We start from the raw sequence: 23,456 nt of genomic DNA on the forward strand, positions 1-23,456 counted from the left end.
TCTGCCTGGTTTCATTTATATCACATGTATTTTTTGTTTGCACCTGTTACCGTAAGTAGCTTCAGATGCCTTCTGGAAGCATGAGAGAGTATAAACAAACGGAGCCTCCAGACTCCCCACAGATACCGCCACCAGCTTCCATCTGACTCGCACGGCCGTGTGGGTTCAGAGCCTGGTTTCAGTCAAAGGCCTACCAGGGGCCAGTCTGCAACCCCAGCAGGGAGGAGGGTGGCTAGCCAGTCTGCAACCCCAGCAGGGAGGAGGGCAGCTAGCCCAGAGAACCCCAGGGAGGACAAGTCCCTCGCACCTGTGAGGAAGCAGCTGTGGCTGGAGGCTGGAGGCTGGGCCTGAGCTGAGCCCTCCTGCTTGGCCTCACGTCCTCCTCACTGAGGGACTGTGTGCTCAGGCCATTCAAGATGGCTGTCTCCTGCTCTCTGCATATCCCCTGCTCGATCAGCCCCTGCTTCCCTCACGTGACTATCCAATCCTCTTAATCATAGGGCTCAATTAGTTCCTGGTAACCGAGCCCACCTGACATCAATCTCCCCAATGTGGTGAGGACTGCTGCCATGTCCTGGTGTCCTGTCCGATGGCTGCTGCACGCCGTGGGGTTTTGCTCCGGGACCGTTTGTTAAGATCCCTCTATCCAACAAACCGTTCATGTCTCTCTTGCTGTCTCTAGGCTCTTCCTCTGGTCTCAAGGCTGGGCAACTACAAAGCTTATGGGCTCACGGGGTCCAGCCCAACAGGGACAGAGGCAGGAACTGGGGCCCAAAACCCGCACTCCTGCCCACTAACCACTGCGTTCTGCCAGGCTTCTGGCCGCGAGAGCCGGGCAGCCGTGGACAGAGCCGAGTCTAGGGGGGCGTGACCCAGGCCTTTGCAAAGCCACGGAACATAAACACAGAAAGTGGGTCTGATTCAGCAGCGTTCATTTTTATTTCTAAATAAGAATCCAGTGACATTACTGTTTTTCATCCATTTCTGAGTTCTTTGAAGAGTCCAGTGAGACGAGGTAGAGGCTCCAGCAGAGCAGCCGCAGGTCCCTCCACCTCCGACCCACCTTCGCCTCTGCAACCCACAGCCCCACCAAGAAGAGCCGCATATTTCTCAGGAACCAGGACTAACGGCTGCCTCTCACATCTTACTTGGGGGAGGACAAAAGAACAAGCCTGACCTTCCCAACAGTCCTTATATCAAAAAGCTGTACTTAAAAAAAATCCTTCGGCCTTGCTCACCTTCTGAGATGGCCCAGGCTCTGTCTGTAGAGTGTGTTTCTCCCTAAATAAATCCACTTCTTGCCTATCAAAAAAAAAAAAAAAAAAAAACCTTCATTTTTAAAAAGAAAATTACTCAAAAGAATACAAGATTCTGATTAATCTTGAGAATAAATCAAGCTTTGCAGGAGCTGTACTGGAGAAAATGCTAAAGCCTTTGGTAGCCACGAACCCTGAGTCAGCCGAGCGAGCGAGGAGCCTTCCCCGGCCCATGGGCCTCCGCAGCTCCTCAGAGCAGCGCTGGGGCCTGGAGAAGTGGCTCTTCTGTGTGGCTGACCAGCTCCTTGGACAGGGGCCCATAGCACTGACAGGTGACCTTTCTCTTGACCACCGAACTGCACAATCCCCATGGATCCCATGGCCACGGGGCCCGCAGCTGCACTCCAAGGACTCAGCTCTCTCGCCCTGAAGCCAGGATGCTCAACGCAGAGCAGCTGGGAAAAGACCAGCTCCTGGGTAGGAAAAGCCACAAATTTTTTTTCCCTCTGGGATTAGGGACTGTGTCGGCTGGGGTGAGAAAGGGTGAAACGGGGTGGGGGAAATTAGAAAGTCTTCTTTTGTAACATGGGCAATGATGGTGGAAGTCCCTGAACATCTAACTCCATTTGTGTGAGAAATGACAGGAGACTAAGTGGAAGGGAGTGTGGCTGATTATCCGAAGCCGTCACTCTGACTGTGGTGTTTTCATTTAAAACATATTGCCTGGGGCTTTGGAGACCGGGTTCCTGGTAGAACAACTTCTTAATGATTCTGGCTGCTCTACCAGGAACGTTTCAGATAATTTCCTACCCACCACCCAGCAGGAGAATCACATGCCTGCATTCTGGAGGGAATGAGGAAGGAGCAAAGGATCTTTCCTCTTTTTTTGGCATTTGAAGTCCTAACTGACAGTCAATCATTGCTGTTGAGAGATTCCTCCTCCCATTAGAATCAGGGGTCAGTTCTAAGGCCACCCGAAGCCACGCCTACACCTTGCCGGACCTTCGATGGCCCGGACTTGGCTGAGGAGAAGCCGGTCACCACCAGGCCCCACCCTCACTCTCCCCACTGAAGCAGAAGAGGGATTCTGGCTGTGGCCTCCCCGCTGGGGACTTTGCCACGTGTGTGGACCCCCATGGGAGTGTGGACCTGAGACCCCGGAAGGCCACCTTAGGTGAGGGCTTGAAGGAGAAGGCTCCCCACTCACCAGCCTTTCCACACTCCACTGCACACAGAGGAATCTGCAGGCAAATCAGGGCCTCCCTAGGCTGACTTGGGGCACTCAGGGGCTGCCAACATTCTGGGCCCCTGGCCTCATGTCAGCCGGGGCCCAGCAAGCATTCCCAGTGTGTGAAAAGAGGCAGCTGGCCAGGGGGACAGGGTCTGCCCCTGGGCTGAGTGAGCACCAGATGATGGAACTGAGCCACCACCTGCCTGGCTCTGTTCCAGCTCAGCCCGAACTTGGTCTCTGGGGACCCTAGGAAAAGCCAGCTTCTTTTCCTGTGAGGCCTCACACTCCAAGCCTCTGAGCATGGTTAGTCCCAGCAGTCCTACAACCACAGGGCTGCAGAACACGTGATGAATTCCAAGTCCAAAATCGTAGGGCCTGCTGTGGAGGGGCTGCTGGGGGAGCCTTGGGGTGGGGCCTTAGCGCTACAGGACGCCCCAGCTCCCCAAGACGGCGTGTCTTCAGAGTTCACTGGCTAGCCAACCAGCTTCCCCAAAGGCACGCACTGACCTTACAGCCTTCACCTCCTCCTAAAGTATTACCTTCTCTCTGTGCTATACTTCTCCTGTCCCATGGCCTAGACCTAAAAGAAAACATGTGTGAAGTTATAGTTATGCTGGATATTTTTAATCTTCTAGGCATTTATTCCCCCAACAATAGAATTATTAGGAATGCTAAAGGTAGACAGCAGCAATTTTTGATTCTCAGGCAAAGACATCTGAAAAAAGTCCACCAGAAAAATCTCTCTCCATGGGCTTTGGCCTGTTCAAAGGTGATGGCTGAGGCACACGGGGCGCCCTCCTTGGCGGGGAAATGCCCTCCCACGCTGCTAAGCCACTACTTGGCCAGAAGAGGGCAGGAGCAGCTCATGGGACGCCCAGGCTGGCGCTGCTCCAGGCCAGGCAAGACTCTCCCCCAGCCACCTTCACACAGCCAAGCCTTGGGGACCTCGCCCCGACCCCGCGTGCTTCTCTACTTACTGTCACTCTCAGGTCTCAGCTAAAAGTGGAAGGACAGGTGGGACCTGGTGACAAAGGGCAGTCTGAACTGAGAAGATCCTGTTTTCATTATTTAATCTATGAACTCACAGCCCCCCAAAATTTTTTTCCGGCAAGCTACTGAGTTTACAATGCAACTTACACCTCGGAGATCAGACTCTGAATTTCAGGGGGAAAGTCAGTTACTTATGAATTGGAGAATGAGAGAACAATCTGGCCTCTGATCCCTGCCCCCTCCCCTTATGGACAAAGGTCCTACCCCTTTGACCTCTTTTCTCTTCCACTAAAAAGAAATAGGAAATGACGGAGACTGGAATTATGCATGGCATTAATCTTCCAGTGGGGATATTAGGTGAAGTAAAGTAATCCTATTTGGCTCAAATTATGGGGTTATGGTGGGAGATTACAAAAAGAAATCATATTTTAGCTCTATCAAGTACCAATTGACTTTTCATGCATAAAAAGGAAGCCATGTGCCCTCCTGCCTGACTGGCTTTACGCTTACACTTCTGGGGCAAGGGAAGGGGTTAGGGCAGGGGTCTGGCCTCGTGGGCTGGGTACATGGGTCCTGGAGGGTCCCGAGGTCAGTCCTTCCTCACATCCAGAGCCACGCTGCCTGAGGCTGAGAAGATGGAAACATATTTGCTGCCAGCCCAAGGTCCATGCTGGCCCACTGTGTCCGAAACAGAACCAACGACATGCACATGATGAATTAAACCACGCAAGGGGGTGCTGAGTCCCAAGGCTCCAGCTGAGACCCTGAGCCACATATGGAAACTGCCAGAGGCCTGTAGATGGGCACAAGCAAGCAGGTAAAGACTTGTTAAAGGGCCGGTGAAGGGGGTGGATGCGGGGAAGTCAGAAACTCCATGTCCCCTGGACATGATTGGCAGCTCCTCACCTTGAGGTGGCCCAGGGGCCCGGACCATGGGGCCGGGGCAGGGGTGTGTGTGTGTGTGTGTGCGCGCACGTGCATGGCCGGGGCAGTGGGGTGTGTGTGCGCGCGCGCGTGGCCGGGGCAGGTGTGTGTGTCTGTGTGTGTGTGTGTGTGTGTGTGTGTGCGCGCGCGCGCACGTGGCCGGGGCAGGGGTGTGTGTGTGTGTGTGGTGTGTGTGGTGTGTGTGTGTGTGCGCGCGTGGCCGGGGCAGGGGTGTGTGTGTGTGTGTGGTGTGTGTGTGTGTGCGCGCGTGGCCGGGGCAGGGGTGTGTGTGTGTGTGTGTGTGTGTGTGCGCGCGTGGCCGGGGCAGGGGTGTGTGTGTGTGTGTGGTGTGTGTGTGTGTGTCTGTGGTGTGTGTGTGCGCGCGTGGCCGGGGCAGGGGTGTGTGTGGTGTGTGCGCGCGCATGCGCAAGCGCTCTGTGAGCGAGCGAGTCCTGAGGGAGCAGTGGCTGCTCAGGGATTGCAGGTGAGACTCAGATGCATCTGGCTGCAGGCCACTGGAGCCCTGGGAAGGGGTGGCAGAGGAGGAGCACGGGGACAAATGGGACCCAAGATGGTAGAGAATTGGGAGGGAAAAAAAAAGATGCCGATGAGCAGTGAAGGTGCAGCAGGTAAACGGTGGGCAGAGCCCAGGAAAAGGGGCCTCTGAACAAACAAGGACCGCTGAGTAAGGAATAGAGGTCAGGGAAGGGACTGCTAGGCTCTCACCACTTTGTAAAAGTGTATGAATTTAAACTGAATTCAAAGACAGCAGCTGCTGGCCAGCATAAACCCTGAAGACTTTCCCTCTAGAGGGTGCTCTGACCCTACAGAATAGGGTCACTCACCCCCAAAAAACCCAGGGATACGGCTTCCAATGGGGCTCTAGAGAGGTGCCTGTGCCCTCGTGCTCGGTTCCAGTGTAAACATTCACAGTATTCCCAGAGAAGGGCAGTAGCTGCCTGCTGCCCAGGGAGACAGCCTGTGAGGTGCCAATCAGAGGTAAAGAGAAAAAGGTCACTCAGTTTCTCTTTCTCAGGGAGTGCAAGCGACATCACGAAGGGGAGTGTGAGGTTTCCAAGGCCTCTGAGCCTGCTGCTTAAGTGAGAACCGCCGCTGCTGAGGGCGGAGGTGCCTTGATGACGCACAGGGAAGCGGCGGCTGGCCTCTCGCCCTGCTGCTACCGACACCCGTCCGGCAGGGAAGGGCCCCTGTAATGAAGGCAGTGGCCAGGGATGGCGGCAACGGCGCACCACGCTCCCGGGACGCCCTGCACAGTGGGTCCACGGCAGGATTTCTCCTCTCAGGCACCTTGGCGTGACAGATGACTATTCCCCGGCTACAGAAGCAGAAGGAAACATGTACCTGCAAAGGTGGTCCCTCCAATCCGCGGGCTGGGAAGCCACCCTGAGGGCAGAGGTCCAGCCCAGTGAGGAGCGGGGAGAGGGTGCTTCAGGGCAGCCGGCTGGCTCCAAAGGCCTGGGAGGTCCTGGGTTAAGACGACAGTAGCCTGTGCGTCACCCTGCTTCCATCCGCCCCAAAGAAGTGCCACATGCACACGCCTCGGGGGCCCTTGCTGGGTGGCCGTCCTGGGAGCCGCGGGGAGGCTGGATGGCAGTGCTGTGGCCCCGGCTGCCCGGAAGCCACGCGTCCTGGTAGGTCACAGCAGCTCCTGCTCGTCGTCCTCGGAGCCGGAGGGGCCTTGGCGCACCTCTTCGTACCACTTGTTGGTGAGGGTTTTCATCTGGATGCGCCCGTGGTGGAGGTCCTGGGGTGGGAGACACAGCAAGCCCTTGTTAGTGGTCTGGCTCAGGGTCAGGGCTGAGGAAGGGAGGAGACGGGAGGCAGGGGGCGCGGCCACAAGCAATTTCAAAGTGTTAACTGACTAACCGCAAGCTGGGATCATTCTCTGTTGGGGAGGAGATAACGGGAGGTGTCACCCTGGAACAGGAGTAGGAGGCAGGATGGCATGATGTTAAAAAACCTGGCCTCTGGAATCAGACACACTTGGGCTCTGCTTCCAGCTTTGCCATGTACTGGCTGTGTGACCTCGGGGGGTTACTTCACCTCTCTGGGCCTCAGTCTCCCCGGCTATCAACTGAGACAACCCGCTGCATCTACTGCATGGGTTGCTGGGAGAATGAAACGAAGCAATCATGAAAAACGTCTGGTGTAGCGCCTTGGCTCACAGCAAGAACTCACGTGCTGACAGCGATCCTGACTGCTGAGGGAGGGAAAACGGGGCTCAGGACCAAAGCGGGGCAGCAGCCAGGAGAACCCCTCCCCCACCCTGCACGGTGCAGGATGACGGTTTCAGCAAAGCAGGCCCAAGCTGGTCCCTGAGTGTGTCACTCACTGTCAGGCCAGTGGTGCCTGGAGGGATGGAGCGAGAGCCCTGAGCCTCGGGCCACTGTCCAAGGCCCTGGCAGGTCTGAAATTCCGCAGCTCAGATTCAGTAGCCGATCAATGTCCCAAGTCTATCATCCAGGAAATCCAAACTGGGTTAACAAGTCTATTATTAAACTAGCACTAGAGACTTCCCTGGTATCACAGTGGTTAAGAATCTGCCTGTCAATGCAGGGGACACGGTTCGAGCCCTGGTCCGGGAAGATCCCACATGCCGTGGAGGAACTAAGCCCGTGAGCCACAACTACCACAACTACCGAGCCTGCACTCTAGAGCCCGCGAGCCACAACTACTGAGCCCACGTGTCACAACTACTGAAGCCCACGCACCTAGAGTCCATGCTCTGCAACAAGAGAAACCACGACAATAAGAAGCCCGCGCACCGCAACGCAGAGTAGCCCCCGCTCGCTGCAACTAGAGAAAGCCCACGCGCAGCAACGAAGACCCAGTGCAGCCAAAAATAAATGAATTAAATAAATAAATAAACCAGCATTAAATATGGCAGCGAAGGAAAAACAGCAGATGCAGAGTGCTGCAAACATGTCCAGCCCGCGAGACTGGGAAGGAGAGAACGCTGAGTGGGGAGAGGCCCCCACCCAGCCCGGCACGTGGGTCTTCCCTGCCCACCCTGCTCTTGGCCACTGCAGGCCCTGAGGGAGGAAGGCGAGGGGCCCCTGGCCTGCGTCCCACCTCCTGGGTCAGCCGCCGCGTGAAGAAGGGGTTCAGGTACTTGGCATCCAGCCACAGGAAGCCTTTGAGGTCCTGCCGCCTGACGTAGTGGGCTTCGTACTCCTCCTCGGTGAGCTCTGACAGGTGCTCCGACTCGACGGTGTTGCCCTGCGGCGGGGGTGGGGGGGAAGGCAGCCGAAGGCTCCTCAGCTGACACCTGCCTGGAAGCCCTCACACCACCCAGCCTACCTCCTCGCAGCTCTTCACCCCGGCCCCCGTGTCCCCAACCCTAACGGTGGCAGCAAAGAGGCCTCCTGGGAGCCTGTAGGGAGGTGGGAAGGTGTGTAAGAAAACGATGGACATCCAGGAAAATCAGAATTGTGAAGAAGTTGGAAGCTCAGGGCTGGGGCTTGGTCTACTGTAAGCTCTCCAGGTGGCTGTCTGTGCGGCCAGGACTGGGAGCTCTTCTAGGCTGTCTCTTTACCAGTGAACTGAACGAGGGAGGAGGCTTTTGTCGTTTTTTGCCTGCAGAGGCCCATTCTGGGTACATCTCTGGTCATGTGGATGCAGCAGGGAGGGATGTGGAGAGGGAGAGAGGGAGGGAGGGAAGGACCACCCACCCTCTGCAGGGGCGACCATAGGCAGTTTTGCAGTCGCCCCCAAGCGCAGGTGTACCCTGGGTGTAGGAGGTGGGAGAGAGGGAGCGGCAGGGCGGGCATTTCCCTGCCGTGGAGCAGCGCTTCTAAACTCGGGCCGGCGTCAGAATCACCTGGAGCTTGGGGAGCCACAAAATGCTGGGCCCACTAGGCCCACCTGCAGTTCCTGATTCAGCAGGTCTGGGAGGGGGCCCAAGAATGTGCGTTTCTAACAAGCGCCCACTGATGCTGCTGGACCAGGAACCCCACCTTGACGACCAGTGATGGAAAGTGGGGTGGTTAAGAGTCTGTGTGACCAGGGCTGTGTGATTTGGTCTCTGTGCCTCAGTGCTCTCATCTGCAAAATGGGGATCATGAGACCATCTGCTTCCTGCAGGTTATCAGGGACAGTCCAAGGACAGCGCAGGCACCACAGAAAACATGCCCTAAACAGCAGCTGCTCCCCCCTGAGCACACATCCTGGTTCTACCAGAGCTGTGCTTGGCCAAGTGTGGCTGCACCTCCCGGCAACTCATCAGAAATGCAAATTCTTTGGGCGCCCACCCCAGACCTGTAAGACCCTGGAGCCCTCCACCAATCCTGACACCCACTAAAAGCTTCGAGAACCTATACTTGAGCTTTGGTTAAAAACAGACAAGAAGGCTGGTGGATGGGGGTGGGGGGAGAAGGGCCACGGAGAGTGAGGAAAGTTCTGTGAGCCAGCCAGCCCTGTCTGACGTCATCTGAAGGTTCTCCCAGCAGCACAACTCTGGCTGGAGAGGCCGCGGGCAGAGACTGGAGGCCAAGATCCACCCAGACTGGACTTTCCAGAGTGGGAGGTGGGCCACATCCCCTTTCCCCACCTCTGGTTGAGGATTTCTGTGCCTTCCAGGGCTGAGTAAAGTTACTGATGGCCTTGAACAAGGGAACTAGAAAAAGATGCATTTCTGCAAAAGCATGTGCGTGGAGCAGGGGGTGGTGCAGGAAGGCAGGACCAGAGGCCAGGGCCCGAGGGAACACAGGGCAGGAAAGGCACAATCACTGTGACTCAGGGGAGGAGGGTGGCTTGGAGGAGGCAGAGGTGGGCAGGGGTCCGGGGGCCTCAGGCTCGCTGCAGATGGCCTTGGGCACCTCCACCCCCAAATCATGCCCTTGCTTGTCCTCAGTGGAGGGTCGTCTCCTGTGACTCTCCAAGCCTCTGTGAGCACTTTCCCCTTATCTAGCCCCAACAGGAGGCTTTTTAGTAGATGCTAGGGAATGATACAATTTTGTCATTTTGTGATTTTGAAACCCTCCTTCCAGTCCCGGCCTGATGGGGCGGTGTGGTTACTGGCAGGGGAGGAGCATTCCTGGAAGAGTCTGGAAGGTTCACGTTCCCACGCCACTGCCTCCGTGGCTTCACGAGGCCGGCAGACAACCCACCCCAAAGAGTCAAGCTTCAGACCCTGAGTCCAAACTCCCTGTCACTTTGGGAAGCTGATGCGTGCGTGTGTGCATGTGCTGCACGCCTATGCGTGCGTGCCCAGGGACGGATCATCCTCAGATCGTGTCTCGTTCCCCCATTTTCTGGTGGCAAGTGGGGACCCACCCTCTGCCCCTACCCGCCTGGCCGGCACTCACCATCTTCTCGGTCTTGCTGAGGTTGACGTCCTTCTTGTTCCTGCGGCGCGCCCTGGCATCCTCGATGTCCGCGAAGCGGATGAGGGGCATGGTGCTGCCGCCCAGCAGCAGAATGGTGAAGAGCACGATGCTGATGGTGGTGGTGCCGATGAGCTGCCGCTTCTCCATGGGCTCCAGGTCCAGGTGCAGGCTCAGGGCGTAGGGGATGGCCCCCCGCAGGCCTGGGCGACAGTGAAGGGAGTAAGAGGGACGGAGGCAGGCGGGAGGAGGCAGCAGTTCTCGGGGGATCTGGGCCCAGCCCGGCACCACGGCCGCTTGACATCCTAATGCACCCACTGGAGAGTGCGAACTCAGCCTGTGAGGCTCTGGGGTGTGAGAGAAGCAGGCGCAAGGAACGGAGGCTCACCTCCGCTCCCACTTCTCAGGGCGGCAGAGCGGAGCGGGTGAAGTGACCTGTCCAGGCTGTGAAGCGCTGGGCGTGTGCGTGTTGAGGATTTATCAAGCCCAGTGCTTATGTTTTAGAAACACGACAGCTGGTGCAGACGAGCCCTCCCTGTGCTACGTGCTCCGCGGACATGACCTCATCCGATTGTCACAGCTGTAGAGCTGGTCCTGTTATTCTCACAGCGCACAGATGAGGCGCCGAGACTGAGAATGAGGTGTCCCCCCAGGGCCACACGCTTTACTGGCAACGTCACAGAATGCCTTTTGCCCAATGCCCACTGTAGTGGAGGATGCCACCCCCGTGGTGGCCAGCGGCTCAGGGGACTGCATCACGGCCTCTCCCTTACTTCCTGTTTTGGTTCCCTGGGAGGGTGCTGGCTGGACTGAGGGGTATGGACTGAGCCGGGAAATGGCACGTTCTCTCTAAAAAACTTCCTGGCTTGTCTGGTGCCATACGGGGGGACAGGAGCTCCCAGAGCAGCGGGGAGGAGAGATGTCAAACGAGGACTCGTGTGAGGGTGAGGGCCTGAAGGAGAAGGGAGGGCGGGCCGGGCACACAGCGACAGGATCTGACCCAGACGTGGAGGCCGGCGCATCACAGCATGAAGGGGGGCTGGCTGCTGCAGCCCAGACCCTATATGGGGACACAGCAGGGCGGAGGGAAGGGGGTGGAATTAAAAGAGACATGGGGAGCAGAAGCAACAGGTCACAGGAGCGAGGGGAAGGTGGGGTGACCAGGGAAGGGAAGGGCCTGGAGGATGCCCGGGTCCTAGGAGGCTTGCTGCTCAACGGTCTGGGCACGGGGTCAGGAGTCTGGCTCCTGGGTCTACCCCTGGCCTCCTGCTTTCCCTGGGGCCTCCCAGGCTGGCACGAGGAACGAGACACAGGGCCTGCCATGACGGCGGCCCGAGGATGAAATGCCTTGGCATAGAACAGCATGTGCACACAGTAAACGCTTCGTAAGAGGGAGCTACGTGTTATTGTTTCCTGTGGAAGGAAGGGGAATGCTGGCAAACAAGCAGCTGGGGCAGGAAGGTAAGTTCCGTCCTAGACAATGAGATCGCCATAGCTCCACAACATCCAAGGAGGATTCAGACACTGGAGTCTGGATCCCAGAGGGAAGGCCTGGTCGGAGGAAACAGCTTTGGGAGGGTGGGAACCAGATGGAAGTTGAGGCCACAGGACAGGTGAGCTTGTGAGAGCGCAAGAGATGAAGCAGGTCTGAGGCTGAGTCCTGAGGAAGCCAATATTTGCTGAGGTGCCGGTAAAGGCAGATGGGGACCTGGACAGGAGCCTGAGGAGATCCCAAGGGAAAGGAGGGGAACCAGAGCATGGCCTGGAGGCCAAGGGAAGAGAAGAGGGTATCCTCCCAGTCAGAGGGCAGGTCGGTGGGAGGAAGGAGTCCCAAGCCGAGGAGGCGGGTGGGATGAGGGCTAACCGGTGCCCACCAGGTCTGCCTGGGGGAGGCTGCTGGTGATCCGGGTGAGGCCAAGTCCAGCCCTGAGGACAGGAGGGGAGGAAGTGGAGAAAATGGGCAAGAAAAGCTCACTCAAGAGGTCTGGCCACGATAGGAAGAGATGGGGAAGCAGCTGGAGGGGACGAGGAGCAGGGGTTTTGGCTGAAGTCGTTGGTTTTTTGCGGGGAAAAGGAGAATCTTCAACTGTTGAATGATGGCGGAGCCAGTGGGACAGGGTGAGGATCCAGGAAGGAGGGAGGGAATCAATGGAGAGAGGCCTGGACAGCCTGAGGACACCCGGAACCAAGAGCCCTCCCTGTTTAAAACCACCGCCCACTTCCCTGTAGAGGTCTCTCACCACACCCCGCAACCCCAAAGAGCTCACATACTTTGTAAAATGCCTGATACATTTCTTAGATTTTCTTTCAGATTTTCAAGACCTTGGATCAACTACTTTACGATTTTTTTCCCTCACTGGCAAAAAAGATTAAGAAAAAAGTTTCTCTCACTGTACACACATATATACACACCTACCTACCTAGATCTGTCACACACACACCTATGAATATATTTTAAACAAGGTCTTTTGAAAAGGAAATCTGCGAGAAATTTACAGATATGCTGTTGGACAGAAAACAGCTTACAAAGCACGTTGCTATACCCTGACCCACACAGAAATATTTTAATTATAATATTTAAACAAGAAAGCACAAAGAACTGGATGTATTTGCTCCTAAGTAAATTTAAAGATGTCTACGGATCCGGTTCTTTAGGAGTCAAAGATTTATGAAATCATTTCGATCCTTTAAAAAGTAGAGGAATATGGGATTGAACAGCAACTGAAATGGTCAAATAAACTATCAGAACTTAGTAACTGAATAAAAAAAATCCAAATCTAACCTATAGTACAAAAAAGTTTAAACTTTAACCTTTTTATTCTGAGCCCCTTGTTACTTCAGCCTAGAAAGCGCTCAGGTGGGAGGGGCGCCGTGCACACCTTGCCCTGGGCTACCCCGTCTGTCCAGGAAAGAGTGGAGGGAAGGAGGGCAATCCTGGCTCTGCCTCCTGGGGCCCCTCGTCCCGAGCAAGTCCTTTACCCTTGAGCCTGAGGTTCCTCATCTGTAGAGCAGACACGCACCACCCACTTCCTGCGCTGTGGGGAGGGGTACCGCCTGCGAAGGGCCTCGCTCAGGGCCTGTGTTATAGCAGGCGCCCTTAAACGGGAGCACGTGCAACTTGGGGCCGATGAGGCATGCTCGTTTCGCAAGGGCTCCGGGGACAGGCACGTGCATTCTCCGCAGGGCCTGTGCCTTTATAACACACATTTTCCCTCCACCGTTCGTTCAAGATTAGGCTTACCGCTGAACCACATGATGAACATCATCTTTGGTGTGATTTTATGATCTCGGAAGAAATTCAGGAGGTAGGAGAGAGGGAAAATGTTCACCGCTCTGCCAAACAGCACAAGCACCTGTTAACAGCAACAAACTAAGTCTTAACATGGAAACCTCTGGTTCTTCAAGTTGAAGCTTGTTGAGGCTAACACAGACCTGGTAACACACCCATTATAAAGGCAGCATCCCCTTGTCATCAAAGACATGAACTCAGTGCTAGGCAGAGACCCAGGAGATGCCAGTTTCTATGTGTCTAGGAAAGGATTAAAGCTTTGTATGTTACGTTTCCATTGTCAGAAAGAGAGGACTAACAAGGTATCAATGACAGCTTCAGTAATGCCAAGAGGCCATGCAGAAGTACCCAGAGATTAATTTAAGGGTAATCTGGCTCCTCCAAATGTGCTCCGCTGTGGGATGGGCCTGCACTGATCATTCCCAATGGGCTAGCTCTGGGGGAACAGACAAGGTATTCCTGCCTCTCCCATGGGGGCCCCACTCCTCAGGGAAAGGAGCGAAGACTGAAAAGCGCCTACCTATGTCCGTAAATGCTGCTCCCTGCGCAAGAGGAATGCACAGGTGGGTTCTAACAGGAGGTCACATACACCCTGTCTAGCCAGTTGCTTGCCATGGCTTTTGGTTCCTAGCCATCTCCAAAGGCATGTCGATTTCAACAAAATATAGCTTTATGTAAAGTCTAAATCTTATCTAAGTGGCTTCTTAGAACTACTTATTAATTTACTTCGTTTCTTCATCTTGGTTCTCACCATAACTAACTTGAACAGAATAATATGTGTGTGTGTATATATATATATACACACATACATTCTAAGGCTCTAAGTTTATTCTTACAACCAGCATGAATTGAGTGTGCTTTGGACTGTTGTGCCTTGGAAGGTCAAGTTAATAATTACCCACAATCATCTAACATTTATATGCCAGACAATGCTCTAATGATTTTATATGCATTATCTTGTTCAATTTACATCCTTCCAAAGGTCTCATGAGGTAGGTATTACTGTCTCTATTTTAGAGACAAGTAAACTGAGACAGCGAGAGGTTAAGTATTAAGTAACTGGTCCAAGCTGACGCAGGCAGGAAGTGGTGGAGCCAAGTCCCAAACCTGGCTCGGTCCCCAGAGCCCATGCCCTTGACCACTGAGTGAGTCTAAGGTAATCCATCTGAGCGGCACAGGCCGTCTCTAGGAGTGCCAGGGCCAGACTGACCAGTTGCTCAGGGGGAACTGAGTCACCACCCCAGGCATCACCTCAATTTTCTTTCCCTCCCAGCTCATGGCTGAGATCGCCACCTCCCTGTTTCACCCACTGAAATCCAATCCTCCATTCCCACATGTGTGTTTCAGGGTTGACCAAATGTGGCCCCTTTCACCCAGTGACCACATTAAAGGCTACTATACTTTCTATAAAAGACTTTTGCTGCTGTTTTCTTGTCCTAAAACCTGAGTTTGGAGGACACATAACAGTGACAAAAGCAATGAGCTTGTGCCAACTAAGGTAGAGGCACCCAGGCTGCAAGGAGAAACATCTTTTTCTTTAGGGTTCCATATCTTCTCTGCCTCAGGTTCCCCATATGCCAAATAGGTAGGCCTCACTGGTTTGCACGTGGTAGGTGACAGTGATTTAAAAGAAAAAGCCTGCCTCTCAATAGCTGTGTTTTGTTAAGTGGAGCTGGTAATAAGAGTTAAGATGAATTATGGTAACTCAACAAGCTGTGCTTTGCAAGTGCCTTAAATTAACAGAGGATCTAAAAAGACAACAAACAGATCAAATTAGGGACAGGAGTATAAATCAGCAGGAGGACCTATGGGAGATGAGTTCACACTGACGGGACAGAGACACAGGAGGGACACAGACGAGGGACCTGGGAACACCAGGCTAATGCCCAAATGTTAGCCATTCCCATCACTTTGATCAGATGCCTGAGGGAGCTGGACCTTTCTTTTAAATGCTTAAACATTTATTTTTCTCCCATTCCATTCCCAAGATCTGATTTGAATGCAAATGATTAAACTTCTATTTTTCTTTTTTAAAGGTACATTTTAACTTGTCTCCTACTGCCACTACCCGTCTCTCGTCCAATTACAACAGTTTCCCAAATCTTCTCAATGATAAGAACCACCTGGGATGATGATTCCTCCAGATGAATCTCCAAAGGAGGTAAGGGCCTCGTAATCTTTACCTTGAACAAGTGTCCAAGGTCATGCTTATAAATGGACACATTTGAAGGAAACCACAGCAAGAATTAGGTATATTCATTATAATCATCCAGAAAAAGTAGAAAAGAGAAAGAAATCTTCCCCCGTTCTACAACCACTGTGAACATTCGGCTGCATTTTCTTACATATTTTCTTTTTTCTATGCATGCCGTTTTTACATGGTTATGATCAATTACACATTTCAATTCTGAAATCTGCTTTTACTACCTAACGTTACAAACTGGTAAATTTTTTTTTTTTTTTTTATGGCTGTGCCTTGCAGCCTGCAGGATCTTAGTTCCCTGCTGACCAGGGATCAAACCTGGGCTCCCTGCAGTGGAAGCTCGGAAGTCTTAACCACTGGACTGCCAGGGAAGTCCTGAAAAAAATGGTAATTTTTAAAGAAGACTATAACAGTTCAAGGCCACTTAAAATTAAAACCAAGCAAGAATTCTCTTCTAGGGATATTTATTTACTTAATTCCATCCCTTCCCATTTATTGTATGTTCATGAATTTTTAACAAAAAGAAACTTCAAACAGAAGGTTGTCTATGTAGCTGTTGACTTTGACCAGTTAACAGTTACATAAATGAATCCAGAATATGTGGTTATCGATCTACAAATAAGTAGTTAAATAAAAAACAAGGAAAATACTTACTATGCACCAGATGACAAAGGAAATTTCAAACTTGTGAGGGAAACTAAAAATGGACAGGCCAAGAAATGCAAACACACATGTTTCTGAAACAAACCAAAGAATGGATTATTCAGCCTCAACTATTTTCTTCCAGTACAGCATGGGATTGTTATGCAAGCAAACATTCAGAAGTTAATCAGAATCCAGTATACCACTTTGCTTATTTTCTGGAAAATCCTGCAACCAGTACCTTGGCAAACTTGTCCTTTGATTCTCTCATTCTTTTCTATCACATAAGCAACAAGTGCTTGCTATTCAGAATCTCCTAATTTAATAAGCCAGCTGTCAAATACCCATGCAAATAAATACTCTCCCACCTGGGGACGGTGATAAATATATGAATCTGTCCATTTGCTGAACACTGTGATCAGCAAGGATCCCAACTGCGGCAAAGTGGCAAAAATTCAGAGCAAATGACTGCAGACGCCATGTGACTAGTGTGAAAGGGCCCTTTGTTAACTTCCTTGCCAGAGTGGACAAAGCCAAATGACTGACTTCACATATTTAATGTTGCCACAAAGTTTAGAAGAAGGCTTACATCCTGCAGGATTTGCAGGAAGAAATACATTTCAACTCTTGGCTCCACTCCACAAGTCAAAGAGAGTCTGACATTTACTCTTGCTGTACAAGCAGTCACTTGTGTATCCTAAGAAAAAGCACCTTAGAAATTCCTAGCACCAGGCTCCCTGCTTAGACTGTAACATCCTCCAGAATAAACGTAGAGCCAGGGAGACAAAGACACTATTTTAAAAGTTGAGCATCATAAAACATCAAGGCTGTTTTGAAACATTTCAGCAATGTTTTTTTTCTTCAAATGTGTATCCTCTTAGAACAAGTCCACAAGCTGGACAGTATACTTACCCTTCTCCTTCTTGAATGTTTTAATCAAATATTTTTGTCATCTTTTGCAATCAGCTTATTTAGAACACATCCAGATCTATGTAATGCTTTTCCCTGGCAGCACGAATACTATTATGTGGACACGTCATGGTTAATTTAATGAATCCTTGATGGATATTTAGACTTTCTATTTCTGATATTGAAAAAGCAACAACAAACATCCCTGTGCACAGACTAAATCCCTGATGGTAGAATCGCTGGGTCAAAGAGTATGTGCCTTTTAAATTCAGACTGATGCTGCAAATGACTCTCCAAAAAAGATGGCATCAATGTATATGCCCGTCAACAGGGCCTATTTTCTATACGTTTGTGCCGGAAGTGGGGAATCACCAAACTGAAAATCTGATGGGTACAAAATAGAATTTGATGGATGTTTTGCTTTACATTTCCTTACGGTGAGAGAGTCTTTCGCCATGACTTTCTGAGAAGGGTGCTGTGGAAACAATACCCACTGGGCCAGGAAGAGACAGACTGCTTCCAGACTCACTTCTTAGCCATGAGACAGTGCTCAGATCATGTGACCTGAGACTCCCTGTTTGTGGAATGAAGTCTCTGCACAGCTTGCCCCCGACTCCCAGCACGTGACAGTGTGGAACTGGTGCTTCGAAATGAGACACCCCACAGAAATGCCAGGGGAGGTGCTGATGGTGACAGGCAGAGCACAGCCACTTGGGGGCCGGTGTAAAGGGACAGTGTGAGAGTGGTTCCTTCACTCCCAGGTGTAAACTAGGGGCAGGTACATGATGGGTTCATCAGACTGTGATGCATAACTGAAACTGCTTAAGAGAAACAGTCATCACGGTGTGGCCCAGGCCAACGATGACACCTCTAATTCAGGGTTTGCCTGAGACACATCCTTCAAGATGCTCTTGTGAACAAAGGATCCTGTGGACAAGTTTGGGAAATGCTGTCACTCTGTCTCTCTCTTAGAAATTCACAATGCACGTTGGCGGAAAAGTCTCACAAGTTCAGAAACTTGTTCAACTTTATTTACCCCAGGATTTCCCAAACTGTTTTTTGACTATGGAGTCTTTTTTCACTTAATTCTCATCAATATCAGTTCCAAGGAACGCATTTTTTAGAAACGTCACTTTCATATATTGCAAATACATGAGTCTCAAATGTTCGTTATTCGCAGTTCTCATTATTTTTTGGTCTTAAAATTACAGGCATCGAAAGTTCCATTTGTTAGGTATTAGGCTTACTTTATGAAACGTGAAAGCCAGAGTAACAAACAAAAGATAAGGGAGTGCAGTATCTGGCTCTGAGGAATTCTGCTGCCTCTTCTGTCAGGGAAAATCTCAACGGACTCCTGAAACAGGCTGAGGAAGAACAAGTAGCTCTGGGTAGGCCCACGTGGGACCACACAGAGGCAGAACTCACCGCACAAGAAGGCCACAGTCCGGAGGGTTTGCTGCATGAGGATCTGGGTGACTGGGGACAGGTTATGGTGTGTGTAGTGAGACATCACGATGCCTGAGAACAGGATGGCCATAATGCCTAGAGAGGGACAAAGGGGCAAAGTGCACAGACATGAACAGAACAGAAAAGCACCTTCCATGTGATAGGCAATAATGCCTCACACTTCCTACAAGTCCCTGGAGCCTATAGTATTAGGTATTTTAAGAAAAAGGATGGGAAAATAATACCTGAGGCTTCCCAGAGGCTGCAGAGAACTGCTAAGGGCCCATCTCTCTGGCAGCTTCATTACCGGCTGGGTGACCTTGGGCCAAGTTTCTTCCCCTCACCAAGCCTCAGTTTTCTCAACTGTACAGTGGGACTAATAGTACCCACGCTCATGGACATGTTAGGAGGGTAATGCAGAGAAGCCATGTAAAGTGCCCTTCACAAGACCAGGGCAGAACAGGTGTGAGCCGTCACTGTCATTCATGGATATAATAGGGGCAGGTGAACCACTCTTGGGGCAGAAAGGGAACATAAGAATCTGGGTATGGAGAATGGGTGGATTTTTATTTACTTTGTCATACTTTAATTTTGAATTTTCCTATAATCGCCATGAATTAACCTTATAATATGAAAAGAGAGATGTGTTATTTAAAAAAAAGTGATGTCTTTTCTTTAAAGGTCACCATGAGAGAGTCTACAACTTTTGTTGTGTACTCCGGATTTGAGTTTCAACTTTTGTCCACTGCCCCTAATCACTGCTGAAGCCACTTCCATGGGTTTCCTCTCAGTGTCTCCCTGGCAAGGCAGCAGCAAAGAGGTCTTTATTTCATGTAAGGAAGCTGAGATTTTTACAAAGCCATTAAACAAGCTGCCAAGATACATGAATTCCAAGTCAACCTTTATAAGCAAATATTTAACTCACTTATGCCATTTTGTAGAAACAGATTACTGGCTAACTTTCCATTTAAAAATGAGTGAAGCATAGGAGAATGTCCTACTTGGGAGGGCAGGAAGCAAAGGAACCGGACAGGAAGTGCGCCTGGGGGACAGAAGTTTAGCTTTGATACCTGAAGGCTGGGTCTCTTCCAAGAAGTCTCAAAAAGGGGCCCTGCTTCCAATTTCCCTCTTCCATTCCCAGAGCTAGTACAAGGCTTGGAAGAATGCCCTTGGTCTGTTGGTCCAGTGTTACCTGTCATCCATTTAAGTGTTCCCACTTTCAAGTGACAATCCTCTCCTTGGTCCTGCCATTGGGCAGAGCACGTCTGGCATACTAGCCTGACTTTTACACCCTAATCTTGAGTTGAGGAAATATGCACAGGAGTCAAAGAGATGTCTTTATATCTGACTGTACATAAATGAAGTTTTGTTTTTTCTTTTTGGTGCAATAAAGTTTGTTTTGGCAGAAAACAAAATGATTGAAAAACACAGAATTGCGTTGGAGACATTTCAACTGCCAAGCTTGCTGCATAAACAAGACCTTACAAAACAGAGGAAAACCCCGCTCTTTGCGGTGCCCAACAGGTATTTGCTGGCCAGAGAGATAGCAGTAGCTGGAACGTGTTATCTCCTAGCCCTCTTGGGAAACAGCAAATTCCTTTGCTCTTTCATTTTTCCCAAAAAGGAGGCCAGACAGGGAAATTCCAGCAATGCTGCCCAAGAGCCACACCTGATGAGCCTGGAGAAGGGAAAGGAGAGGGCAGGAGACTTCTTTACTTGCTACTTCAGAGCAGTGAGAAGACTCTGGAAGTTACGAGTCGTTCTGAGCCTCTGCTCCGCTAGATAAAACACACAATAACAACACCTCCGGCTGTCCCCTCAATTCATCTGCTCTTCTCAGTAAGTTCCTGCAGGCAACCACCCGAGAGCTTCTCCTTCCTGACTCTGCATCTAGACCACAGACGCCACAGGCAATGTGAGGTGAAACAGAGGGAAAGACCAGAACCGTCAAGGTTGGGGGAGGAGCACACGGCACAGCACACTTCAGTTCCTATGGACTTGCTCCTAAGCCTCTCTCTTCCTTCCGTGCAGTCCAATGCTAGAGACGGCTCTGGCTTCTGGGCTCTCAAAGGGCTTTGTTTCGCCAGCCTGCTTCAAGAAGGGTTATCAATTCACTGCAAAGCTGAGGCTTTGGAGTTCTTACCCTGAAGGGAAAGTCAACCCCGGAGGAGCCTGAACCACTTAAGCTGTGAATCACAACCGCTTAAGTTGTGACACGAGTGGCCTTCCGCCCACGTCGTCATTCTGCCTACAGAACGAGGTCATCATAGCCCACGGGAGTCCCGGTATTAAACAGCCACTGCAGAAAGCCAAAGGTTCTGGAAAGTCAGCTCTGACAGTGAAACGTGGAACTTCCCGTGGGACTAGCATCAGGAGAGGCCACTGCCAGAGGCCCAGCAAGCTTTCCTCCACAGGAAACAAGGAGACAGGCTCAACGCAGCAGGCGTCTGGCTGGCCGCTTTAGTCTGGTGCACTGTAGGCTAGGGGTTGGAAACCCAAACTCCTCAGGGGCCAGACAATAAAAATAAAGATAAAAACAATAAGCGGGTGACTGGCACATGGGCAGAGAAGGCACAAGCCCATCTATAAAGGGCTGATGGCAGCCCTGTGGATGGAGGCCTAGTGCTGGCCAGTCTTCCTTCCGGTTTTTGAGAAACTCCAGAAATCTGTTTCTTATGGGAAATCTTCCAACTTTTTTTTTTTTTTTGGGCCGCGCCGCACAGCTCGCTGGATCTTAGTTCGCTGACCAGGGACTGAACCCCGGGCCCCCGGCGGTGAAAGCAGCGAGCCCTAACCACTGAACCGCCAGGGAATTCCCAGAAATCTTCTGACTTTTAACGACAGCAACTAATTGAAGTGTTTAAACATTTTCTGTAGAGGTAAACAAATCCCATTTGGGGGCTGAATTTGGACCATACAGAAATGGGCCCTCTGGACTACAAGAGTGACCAGCCAGCCACGACCTTCATGCCAGTCCAGTCTGGGGTCGGGGAAACTCTCAAATCCCGGGGGCTAAAGGAAAGAGTCAGGGTCAGCAGTGGGTACAAAAGCTGCAGGGACAGCTCAAGTGTCTGCCCTACGTGCCCTCCCTAAGCCCAGGTGACTTTACCACTTAGACGACCCTCACCCACTGCAGCTGCCCCCGGCATAGGCTGCAAAGACACTGAAGGGGAAAACGGTCCAGCAGGCTCACTCCTGGAGATAAAAGGCCTGGGGATTTAAAACATGCCCTGGAATGAAGAATCCTGACACATTTACTTCTTTCAGAAGGCAAGTTCATTTAAGGAAGCAGACAGCAGTGCAGCAAGCGGTCAGCCTCTGAAGGCAGGCAGGAAAAGAAGAGAGGGAGGGAGGAGGGAGGAAATCCACTTCTAGTCTCAGTTAAATCCATTGTTTCAAATGTAATTAAGGAATAAAGGGATTCAAATCCAAAAGGCAGGAGTTGAAAGGGTATTGTGTACAATTTCTATTGCACTGAACTTTACTGCAGGTAAAACATGATGTACTTCTTGAAGGCTGAGTCAGGCCATAGTCAGTTTTGTTTGTTAATTACCCAATAAGGAACATATTTTGCTATAAAAAATCTGAACTCAGAGGTAAAGAGTAAAACAAGACTCTCCATTCACACCGCCTGCCCAGAGGTAACTACCATACAGTTCAACATGCAGATTGCCAGCTCTTTTACTATGCCATTATAAAGTTTATCTGTCTTTAAAAAAAGTAATAAACAGGGTCTTCCCTGGTGGCGCAGTGCAGGGGACACAGGCTCGGGCCCTGGTCCGGGATGCCTCAGAGCGACTGGGCCCATGCGCCACAACTACGGAGCCTGTGATCTAGAGCCCGTGAGCCACAACTGCTGAGGCCCACGCACCTAGAGCCCAAGCTCCGCAGCAAGGGAGGCCACCGCAATGAGGGGCCCGCACACTGCAGCGAAGGGTAGCTCCCGCTTGCCGCAAGTAGAGAAAGCCGCGCGCAGCAGCGAAGACCCAATGAAGCCAAAAAAAGAAATAATAAATATATTTTTAAAAAGTAATAAACATTATCATATTACAGATATGACACGTATTACTGGCACAGTGATTTTTAAAAAGTCCTCCAACACTTGGCTTTGCGTGTGTAACAGAATGCCAACTCCTTCCCAGGCCTACAGAACCCTGCGGGATGGGGTCCTTGCCCTTCTGTTTCAGCCACGCTATCTTCCTGCTCTTCCTGGAGCAAGCCAAGCTCCCTCAGATCTATCTGGGACTCTCGGCACCTGCTGCTCACGCTGCCAATCACTCCCTCCCCAGAGCCTCCGATGCTGGCTCCTTTTCACCACACAGGTCTTAGCCCCAGTGCCACCCCTCTGAGGACACCTTCCTGACCCCCTACCTCATAACGTTCCTGCCCCCGTGACACTCCATCACATTACTCTGATTTCTTTTTTTCACATCACTTCTTCCTACCTGAAATTACCCTATGTGTTTGCTTACTTGCTTATTATCTTCCTTCTCCAGGCAGAAACCTGATCTTGTCTTGTTTATTACTGTACCTCTGAAACCAAGGAGCGTTCTCCGCACAGGGTAGGCATTAAATAAATATTTACTGAATGGATGAGTGAAAGGTTTTTCTTTTTCTTTTTTAAATTTAATTAATTAATTAATTTTTGGCTGCGTTGGGTCTTCATTGCTGCGCGCGGGCTTCCTCTAGTTGCGGCGAGCAGGGGCTACTCTTCATTGCGGTGCACAGGTTTCTCATTGCGGTGGCTTCTCTTGTTGCGGAGCACGGGCTCTAGGCGCGTGGGCTTCAGTAGTTGCGGCACATGGGCTCAGTAGTTGTGGCTCACGGGCTCTAGAGCACAGGCTTAGTAGTTGTGGCGCACGGGCTTAGTTGCTCCGTGGCATGTGGGATCTTCCCGGATCAGGGATCGAACCCGTGTCCCCTGCATTGGCGGGCAGATTCTCAACCACTGCACCACCAGGGAAGCCCCAGAGTGGCACTTTTATTATGTCTACTTCATGTGAGGAAGTAGAAGCTCAGAGTGGTTAAGTCTGCTCTCTGCAGTTACACAGCTAATGAAAGGTGGAGGTGGGATTCAAACCGAGTCTGTCCGGTGCCCTTAACCGCTGTGTTCTAGACACACAGATTTAGGTAAATGATTCTTAGGGAGAACGTCCTGTTTGGTGGCCGCGGTAACCACTTCGTCCTTTGTGACAGTCAGGAAAAGCAGAGCACAAAGAGG

The 23,456-nt window shown here is 51.4% G+C and overlaps 1 protein-coding gene and 1 long non-coding RNA gene across 7 annotated transcripts in view; both read right to left on the bottom strand.

Moving 5' to 3' along the window:
• Nucleotides 1-915: 915 nt before the first annotated feature.
• On the bottom strand, nucleotides 916-4,476 carry LOC132506402 (uncharacterized). The gene is made up of 2 exons (XR_009535823.1): nucleotides 1,330-4,476; nucleotides 916-1,222 (listed from the first exon to the last, which is right to left on the bottom strand). It is a non-coding gene; the product is annotated as an uncharacterized LOC132506402 (long non-coding RNA).
• A 127-nt stretch (nucleotides 4,477-4,603) lies between these two features.
• SLC9A8 (solute carrier family 9 member A8) overlaps nucleotides 4,604-23,456 on the bottom strand; it is a 68,389-nt gene continuing 49,536 nt past the window's right edge. For 4 of the 6 annotated variants that reach the window (XM_060125034.1, XM_060125033.1, XM_060125032.1 and 1 more), the window contains 6 exons: nucleotides 18,215-18,331; nucleotides 15,893-15,975; nucleotides 12,988-13,099; nucleotides 9,729-9,949; nucleotides 7,495-7,641; nucleotides 4,604-6,166 (listed from right to left, as the gene is read on the bottom strand). In XM_060125034.1, the coding sequence (XP_059981017.1) occupies nucleotides 6,059-6,166; nucleotides 7,495-7,641; nucleotides 9,729-9,949; nucleotides 12,988-13,099; nucleotides 15,893-15,975; nucleotides 18,215-18,331 (788 nt within the window). In that variant the 3' untranslated portion in view covers nucleotides 4,604-6,058. The remainder of the gene's footprint in view (nucleotides 6,167-7,494; nucleotides 7,642-9,728; nucleotides 9,950-12,987; nucleotides 13,100-15,892; nucleotides 15,976-18,214; nucleotides 18,332-23,456) is intronic. The other 2 variants (XM_060125035.1, XM_060125036.1) reach the window with 2 other exon arrangements.

Source organism: Lagenorhynchus albirostris, chromosome 15 (assembly GCF_949774975.1).
Source record: "Lagenorhynchus albirostris chromosome 15, mLagAlb1.1, whole genome shotgun sequence".
NCBI lineage: Eukaryota > Metazoa > Chordata > Mammalia > Artiodactyla > Delphinidae > Lagenorhynchus > Lagenorhynchus albirostris.